Source organism: Maniola jurtina, chromosome 5 (assembly GCF_905333055.1).
Source record: "Maniola jurtina chromosome 5, ilManJurt1.1, whole genome shotgun sequence".
Lineage (NCBI taxonomy): Eukaryota > Metazoa > Arthropoda > Insecta > Lepidoptera > Nymphalidae > Maniola > Maniola jurtina.
This window is the reverse complement of record NC_060033.1, coordinates 9,184,619-9,194,401: the sequence shown is the minus strand read 5'-3', so window position 1 is coordinate 9,194,401 and position 9,783 is coordinate 9,184,619. Positions and strand designations below refer to the sequence as shown.

The 9,783-nt window shown below is 33.3% G+C and overlaps 1 protein-coding gene across 1 annotated transcript; it reads left to right on the top strand.

Annotated features, from left to right (window-relative positions):
- LOC123865681 (facilitated trehalose transporter Tret1-2 homolog) lies at nt 1-5,872 on the top strand. Its single transcript, XM_045906876.1, has 10 exons — nt 1-102; nt 1,169-1,401; nt 1,679-1,832; nt 2,239-2,408; nt 2,709-2,832; nt 3,114-3,206; nt 3,615-3,673; nt 4,239-4,397; nt 4,863-5,045; nt 5,574-5,872. Exons 1-10 carry the CDS (start codon nt 66-68, stop codon nt 5,802-5,804), a joined length of 1,443 nt encoding a protein of 480 aa, XP_045762832.1. The 5' UTR covers nt 1-65; the 3' UTR covers nt 5,805-5,872.
- The last annotated feature ends 3,911 nt before the right edge of the window (nt 5,873-9,783 follow it).

Sequence of the window (9,783 nt, the reverse complement as noted above, 5' to 3'; positions counted from 1 at the left end):
ATAAATATGTAAGAGATTGGTCTCTTAAATTGTTAAGAGTTTTTAAGTTTGTTTGTGTATTGACAATGGGAAAGCTGCATCAAGCTTATACAAGCATATCATGTAAGTGATTTTGTTAAGCTTTCCACTTGATCTAAAAGCTCTAACCCCTTTAGTGGTTTCATGAGGGCCAATTTTTTTAACGTTGATAAAATTAAACAAATGAGACATTTTGAGCAACTTTGAGAACACCAATTCCTAGTAAAGCAAGAGAAGAACTTTTTCCATCCTTTTCTTACGATTTATTAGTCAAATTGGAGCACAAAATAACTTTAATGTTATTAAAAACATTGAGAATTTTAAAGATAAGAATTTGTAATATCAAAACCCCAAAACGCAATTAAATGATGCAATCATACGTTCATCCCTGAATGGAATGATTCAGTTTTACGTATTATCTATTTTATAACTTCTTTCTTTGATCTATATCTGTGATATGAATAATTTTATCAATCGTTGGAAGATTGTGTTCTTACACTCAAGATAATTGATGTTTTCACTGCTGTATATGAGTACAGACCTTACAAAATAGAGGTCTAGTGTTTCATGTTATGAATCTTAACTTTACTACCAAACGTCTCAAAATAAAATAAAAGCAAAGTATTCTCTGTAATGTTATTTATCAAGCTGGAAATTTTTGATATAGCCCACGTTGGCTGGTCTAAAGCCCAGTAAGTAGGTATTTGCCTGGGACCGTTTTTGATCTCATACCCTCTGTGGACAGCGATATTGGAGCTTACTGGCATACAATAACAGATTTGTGGATACAAGTAGTTATATGTCTGAGCAACCGAGACAATCCTGTTGTACCACCAACGTCAGGAGATACAATCGCCTACCTACCATGTAACAGACCCAGCCATCTAAATTGAACTATTTCTCTAACAAGCTAATATCTAATAGCTTAAGTCTATTTGAACAAATAATACAGATATTTTTCAATAATTTTTTTGATTTGATTCTACCACTGGTTTAGAATATCCTTCCCACCAAAAATACCCTTAAAAATCTCAGCGGTTGTTCTTTTAAAAAAACAAATTAAAGTACTAAGACTTGTGTAGGTACATAAAGAATAATTTAAGTTACTTTGTAATAATATAATACATATTAGGTATATTGATCTTTCCAGGTGCACTAGCGAACATGCTAACAGGCTTATTATACACATGGCCATCTTACACATTGCATCTGTATACACGGAAAGATACAACCCTCCTTTACGCCCCAATGTCTGACCTAGAGAGCTCGTTGGTGGGTAGTTTACCCTCATTGGGTGCAATGTTTGGGACCGCAGTAGCAGGTTTTATAATGAGTACATTTGGTAGACAGAAAAGTGGCCTAGTTCTAGCTGCACCACTTTTAGTAAGTTATTTCGATATAATAATATTTTATTTTACAGCGACGAATACAACAAGCAACAAGGCAATAGTGAATAAGCATCTTGTCAAGCACACTCAAAACATTATTAAGATCCACCAGGCATTATTGTGGTCAAACGCTAGTCTATATTACGATTAATATACTCACGTGTTACAAATTATTAAAGAAACTACCTATGTCTTATTTCCTTATCAAATTCAAAGACTATGTGCTGTAAATTACAAACAGTAGGTACCTATACAAATTATTTATATTGCAGATATCCTGGATAATGATAGATTTTACGAAATCTTCTCTAGTAATACTCATAGCCAGGTTCATCTCGGGAGCTGCTGGGGGTGCATTTTTGATTCATTCGCCTATTTATATCTCTGAGATTGTCGAAGAGTCTATACGCGGAGCTTTAGCTTCAGGTGAGTGTTTTAAAACCTCCAATTCAATTCAATTCAACATATTTTTATTCAATTAGACTTTTACAAGTACTTTTGAATCGTCAAAAGCATCTTCCACTGGTTCGAATACCATTCCTACCGAGAAGAACCAGCAAAGAATCTTTTCAAAGATTTGATATACTATACTATGCCATTGTAAAGTTGTATTGAAAGTAATTGAAGTCCCGCGCATTGCTGGAGCAAGCTGCAAGTCAAATCCAAGCTCTTTTATCATTTACAAAACCTTCGATTGTATAATAGGCTTTTCTCAGGAGCATAGTTTTAATAGATTTTTTAAACATGTGTAAAGGCAAGTAATATTGATACTATTACTCTCTTGGTATTCCGAATTCAAACAATTTACTTTAACAGTTTTATAATTTTACAGCACCGATTGCCTGCTACTGTATAGGTGCTCTCATCTCCTACCTTATGGGCTGGTTTTTATCTTACCAGTATATAATATGGACCAACATTGCTTTCTGCATCCTGTACATGGGTCTTATGTTGATGGTTAAAGAGAGTCCAGTATTTCTGATGAGACAGAAAAATGAAGAGGTAATTAATTTGCAACGATATGAAATAGATTAAAATTTAAATTATAGGCATAAGTTTGGTCTAAGCTGGCTCAGTTAGCATCTAATTGTGGCAAAAAGAGCGTAGATTTATGGGTTGGTGATTATTATCACTAATTAATATACTCTACTAATTAGCGGAATGGAGATTTTGATATTTGGAAATGATTCAAAGCTTTGCTGTAAAATGATGTGGCTCTCAATAGTAATACAGGGAAAGCTTTGTATTAATGTATTAATCGTTCTTTTTATCATGTTTTTTGTACATTTGTGTAAATTTTAGGAAGCTCTCTTATCTATAGCTCACTACAGAGGTGCACCGATTTCTTCTAAAGTTGTTTTAGAAGAATTTTCGAGATTGAAACAGCAAATAACGCCTGCCGTCGAATTAAGAGCAGTTAACAAGGGTAAGATATTTTGATCAAATGATTCTCATGATGTATGGTTTTAATTGGGTCTGAGAAGTTAGAAAAGTGAATTGATTGGTTTGTTTATTTCGATTAAACAAGTAAGACGTATCTACCTGTTTGTTTAAATCTTGTTTTACTGTTGTTGTGAACAAAAGAATAAAGCAACATTGTCGACAATTTTTGATCTCAGAGAGTCCAAATAATTGAAAAAACTAATAGAGATAATAAGTTACTAAAATATAAGATTCTTGTTACATACTTTAACTGTTATATTTCAGGCGAAAAAGAAGAAGAGGCTGAAAAGGAAAAGTTAAATAAAGATGTCGAAGAAATAGAACCCCAAAGAAAGATGTCATCATTGAAAATGTTGTGTTAGTATCATGTTTTCTATAAGCTCATCTTAAATATATAAAGGAAATCTGACTGAATGACTGACTGATCTATCAAGCACAACTCAAACTACTGGACGGATCAGACTGAAAGGCATGCAGATAGCTATTATGATGTAGACATCCACTAGTAACAGATTTTTTAAATTTCATCCCCTAAGGGGGTAAAATAGGAGTTTGAAATTTGTGTAGTCTACGCGGATGAAGTCGTGGGCATAAGCTAGTGTTTAATATTTGATTGTTGACTAAAAATATATTGTCAACTTTAGTCGTGTATTTAGTTAAGTAATATAAACGCTAGTCTAATAACTTCATTTTTAACTTTAAAGCACAATTACAATTACTTTTTATTTGTAATTTGATTATCATATTTATATTATTTATTTTTAGTTACATCTCCATCGTCACGACGAGGATTTATTGTTGTTGGATTATGTTTGTCTATTCAAGTACGTATATTTATATAACAATTAATGTGTTCGTGGGTTTGTTCATAATAACCAAGATACTGTGATAAATCCTTTTGACGATTCAAAACCACTTATAAAAGTTCATTTGAATGAAAATCTATTCTATTCGACTCAATAGCTACATACTTATTGGCGATGATTTGTTGGTTGAATCCTGTTAGGTAAATCTCCTTTTTTAACCCCCGACTCAAAAAGAGGGGTGTTATAAGTTTGACGTGTGTATCTGTGTATCTGTCTGTGGCATTGTAGCTCCTAAACTAATGAACCCATTTTAATATAGTTTTTTTTGTTTGAAAGGTGGCTTGATCGAGAGTGTTCATAGCTATAATCCAAGAAAATCGGTTCAGCCGTTTGAAAGTTATCAGCTCTTTTCTAGTTACTGTAACCATCACTTGTCGGGGGTGTTATAAATTTTTAATTTACACTTGTATGTAATAATTACAATGCAGAATTACCGAAAATATTTATAATTAGTCTGTGGTGACATTTTTTAGAGTTGTCGTTAGTTTTGAACTTTATCTCGTTATAAATTTATTTTCACCAGGTGATGATGGGCATGGTAGCAGTGCAAGTATACACCAAAGAAATTTTCAGACAAGCTGCTCCAGACCTATCTTCCCACTTTTGTTCAGTCATGTTTGCTCTAGTGCTTCTAGCCGGAAGTCTGCTCAGTGCCTTGTTCTCTGATAAGTTTGGAAGAAAAGTAAGGCTTTGACCTCATTTTCGTCTATAAATTCTAGACTAAGCTACTTAATTAGTCAAATCCCAAATCTGGCCAAAAAAATCAATAAGATGATAAATCGCAGATTTTTGTTTACGGTTCAAATTGGTTCACTCCGGTTCAGAGTAGGATTACTGAAGCAGGTGATACTACAGTGAACCAAATCAGAGATAGTGCCAAGGTTGGTGTCATTTGGAAGTAAAGGATGTACTTTTGCTTTCTTTTGTTTATTAAAAGTATTAAAGACTAAGTAGATACTATGATATCATATTAAACACATATTATATGCCTTATCTGTACCACATTCAATAGAGTCTTAAAATAGATAGATAACGGTTTATTGTTTATTAAGTAAAAGTGTGATAATGATATACCTAGTCAAAATATGTACTTTTAGCACAATTCAGTAATTTTTTGAATGTAATGTTTTTGCTTGTGTTTTTTTAGATCCTCCTAATATCATCATCAATTGCCGTTGGCCTCTGTCTGTCTGGCATGGGCATATTGCTGCACACAAGTATAGCTCCTCCATGGGTGACAGCTGTGTTGATTCTCTGTTACTGCTTCGCATTCATGTTTGGAGCCGGCAGTGTTCCTTATGTGTTGGTTGCTGAGTGCTTCATATCAGAGGTTTGTATTATACAAAAAAATTAATCATTTGCTGCTTATTTTAAGCATGAAAATGTATGTGTTATTTTCTGTATGCCATGTTAACCATTCCAATGACGAAGATCGAGCATTCGAATCAAACCATCGTCGCTTGATATACAGAGGAAATCGCCACGTGGAATTCGCAAGCGATTATACCATGAGTTGGTTGTCCACCGATGAGGAATAGAATCCAAAAAAATTGAGTAAATCTATTAATTGACAAGGGAATTTCTTCTACGTCAATAGATCTCATTCTACTATGATCTATGGCATTGATCAAAGCCCATCGAATGGGTGTGGTAGCACCTACTGAGAGCCGCACTTTTCTAGTAGAATCTTGAATTAAATAAAAAAATCTGAAACTATGATAAAATTATTAATTGTGTTGCCTATTCCAACAGAGCCTAGCTATATGTATTTTCTTTGACCAGCAAAAATTTGCCAACAATAATATGCACTAGGTATATGAATAAAATCATTTCAAGGTTTAACTTGATTATTTTCCAGGTTCAAAGTATCGCTTCTATGTTGCTCATGGAATGGGTTTGGCTACTTAACTTCGTGGTCGTCGCGATTTTTCCCTTCATGGTCAAAATGTTCGGAATTCATGGCTCTTTCTATATCTTCGCCTGTTTTGCCGTGTCAGACCTCTTCGTGGCGTTGTTCATCCTGCCTGAAACTAAGGGTCTCACCAATGAACAGATACAGGAAAGGTTTTTGAGGGCTCGAAGAAAGTGAATCAGTGTTATTGAGTTCATGTTGTGATATTAATTTAAATAGGATTATAGAATAAATATATTTTACGTGTTAAATAAGTCTTTCAATATCCATCACATTAATATTAAAAACGCGAAAATGTGTCTGTCTGTCTATCTGCTACCTGTACACGGCCCAATAGTTTGACCGATTTTGATAATAATAATAATAATAAATATTTTATTTACCAGATTGTGGGTACATAACAAGTTTACAATGAATCAGTATAGTCCCTACACAATCGACTGTCACCGACAGTGTGCAAATATTTAAGTTGAAGTTAAAATTAACATTTACAATCAATCGAAAACTTAAAACTAAAACTTAATCTCAATTTTAAATTACGCAGTCAAATTATCCAATATTATAGATACATTAAAATAGTGGGGTTAACTAGTTATTTTTAGTATGTCATTGTCGTTAATATATTCTTTTATACTATAATAATTTTTCTGATTGAGCATGTCAAAAATTTCTCGCTTGAATTTTAAAAGCGGCAAATTTTTTTTACAGTCTGGAAGTCTGTTATACAAGGCAACAGCCATGCATGGCGAATTGTGTGAAAAGACAGCCAACCTTTGTGGTGGAGCCCAGAGTTTAAATTGTGGATATGGCCTGCCTCTCTTATTAGGATATTTTTCTTTTAATGTGGGAAATAGATTAGGGTTTTTCTTTACAAATAGCAGTGCTTCGTATATATAAAGACATGGTAACGGTAGAATTTTATTTTCCCTAAACAATGGTTTGCAGCTGTCCAAAGTTTCAGCTCGACATATTGATCGAACACAAGCTTTCTGTTTGATAAATGCTTTTGTAGCGTCTACAGAATTTCCCCATAGTAAAATACCGTATCGCAAAATCGACGATACATACCCATGGTATGCTAGTAGGGCAGTTCGTTTATTACTGACTTGCGAAAGCTTTTTCAAGACATACACGAATCTGTCAATTTTCTTACATAATTCTTCAATATGAACTTTCCAATTGAAAAACTTATCTAAAGTCAGTCCAAGAAATAAGGATGTATCAGATTTATCAATGTTATACGATTCATACATTACTGTTATATCTGCTGGATGAGAGTTAAGTGTTTGAAACTGTACATAGTGGGTTTTTTTCATATTAATGCTAAGATTGTTTTCATTTAGCCACTGTACAACAGATTTAAGTGCTTCATTTGTTTGTTTTTCAAGAGTTTGTTTGTCCTTTGTTTTAACTATAATTGTTGTATCATCTGCGTATAGAAAACATTTATGTGAGATTGTATTGGGGAGGTCATTTATGTACAAGAGGAACAGTAAAGGACCAAGTACGCTCCCCTGAGGTACTCCATATGGATTTTGGGTTTTAAATGATGAACGGTATGAGTTCATAATTTTCCCAGTAGGTTTAGAGACTTCTACACATTGTTCACGCTCGAAAAGGTAACTAGATATCCATTTTAGTGCTTGGCCTCGTATTCCATAGCTTTCTAGTTTATTAATTAGTATTTTGTGACTTATTAGGTCAAAAGCCTTGGTCATATCAAGAAAAATTGACACAACGTTATGGCCAGTGTTAAGACTTTCTAATACATACTTCGTTAAGGCAAAGCAAGCAAGAGTAGTACTACTTTGTTTTCGAAAACCGTATTGTTCCTCTTTTAAAATACTATTTGTTATTATAAATTTATAGATCTTATCAAACATAATTTTCTCAAACACTTTTGACAAAATAGGGATAAGCGTTATTGGGCGGTAGTTATTTAAGTCATCCTTATTATTCTTTTTATGTAAGGGCTTAACTATGGACTTTTTTAAATTATTGGGAAATACACCTTCTGTAAAGGACAAATTAATTATATGGCTTAGAGGTGGTGCTAAAAGTTTTGCGCAAGTTTTAATTATTTTAGTATTAAGCCCGTCATATCCCGTAGAGTTAGTATCTTTCAGCTGGATTATAGCTTTATACACATCCTGCGGGATGACTGGAGTGAGGAACAAAGAATGGCAGATATTTGTTACCTTGTTCATTGAAGGTCTTATTTCATTTTGAGCATCTGAGTTAGAGTTGCTTATACTAATAAAATATTTGTTAAACTCTTCAGCGATATGTAGAGAATCAGTCAAGGTTACATTTCCAGTTGTTTTTAGTTCCTTTATTTCATTACTCATATTTTTGGCGTGTAAATTTGAATTAATAACATCCCAGGATGCTTTGCATTTGTTTTTGGACTTTTCTATGTACTTAGTATTAGAAATGCTTTGAGATTTGGCTATACAAGATTTCAATATTTTTGAATATCTGTAATATTTTAGTTTATTTAAGCGTTTATTAGCTGCTGAAAGTTTATAACTCAAGTATAATTTCCTTTTAACTAAACACGATTTTTTCAATCCTTTAGAAATCCATTTATTTTTAATTTGTTTATTTAATAATTTCACTACTATGATTGGGAAACATAAATTGTAGAAAAGAATTACGTCATTATGAAACTTCTCAAAAGCTGTATTAGTACAAGTCTCTGTTAGTACGTCACTAAATGATAATGCAGAGATACATTCCATAAATTTCCTTTTATTATTAGCTGAAAAATCTCTCCGTTCTATGAAGACTCTTTCATTTTTGAGATTTATGGCGCTAGTGAGAGTTGGGAATGTAATTGTTTGCGCAGTTTCGTGGTCAGACAAAGCGAGATAATGTAACTCTGATTTTGCGTCTCTAATGTTACTGACTATAAGATCTATGCCCGACAACTTTCTAGTGGGTTTGGTAATATGATTTATTAAATTATAGCTAGTTAGTAGTGATAACAATTGTTCGGATACTTTATTTTTAGCCAGGATATTTACATTCCAATCTCCGCATAGAACCACTTTCTTTTTACTTTTAATAACCTTTAGCTTGCATAATAGCATTTCCAACTTCTCAAAAAAGATACTTATATTCGATGCCGGTGTTCGATAAATGCATAAGACGATGGATGGGTACAGAGTTAGCATACATCTCGGGGATGGACATATTATGCTACTTTTATCTTGGAAAATCAAAAAATTTCCACGGAATTCTTATAATCTCATCCGTTTATCCGATTTATGTGGCTACAGAGGTATAGTTTGCGTCCCGGAAATTGACATAGGTAACTTTTTATACCGGAAAGGCATAGAATTCCTACGGGGTTTTAAAAAAAACCTAAATCCACGCGGACGAAGTCGCGGGCATTTTCGGTTGTTCAGTGGGTATTTAAAGATATATTATTGTATTAAAATTTTACGCCTGATATTCCAATTCTTTTTTTATGACTCAACTAGCTGATACCCGCGACTTCTTTCGCGTGGATGTAGGTTTTTTAAAATTCCCGTGGGAACTCTTTGAGTTTCTGGGATAAAAAGTAGCCTATGTGCTAATCCAGGGTATAATCTATCTCCAATCTAAATTTCAGCCCAATCCGTCCAGTAGTTTTTGCGTGAAGGAGTAACAAACATACACACACAGACACACACACACATACAAACTTTCTCCTTTATAATATTAGTGTGATGTGCAATTTGGATTAAAAAAAATAGTTTTAATATTTTTTTAATGTATCTATATTTTTTGCCATACAACATACATAATATGAATGACCTACATGTGAAATGCAAAATAAAGAATCGGAATATGAATAAAGCGAAACGCAGAACTGTGAATCGTCAGCAGTGTGCTTGATGCCTTAAAGCACATCAAAGCATCAATATCCTCGGGTAAACATTGAAGCAACTGATAACAGTGCTCCAGTATTAGCTAAAACCGCGAGCACAAACTATTCAGTCAAAGTTGTTCCCGCACTGAGTTGGTTATAAGCTAAATTCAATTAAACTTAACCGAACTAACCATGGCTTTACAAGTAAAGGCAATTCAGATGGTATGCTGCTTATTATTTATTTCTCGTAGGTACTTACTTACTAATTACATTTTTTTGTTTCTCTGTTTATTCTTTTGC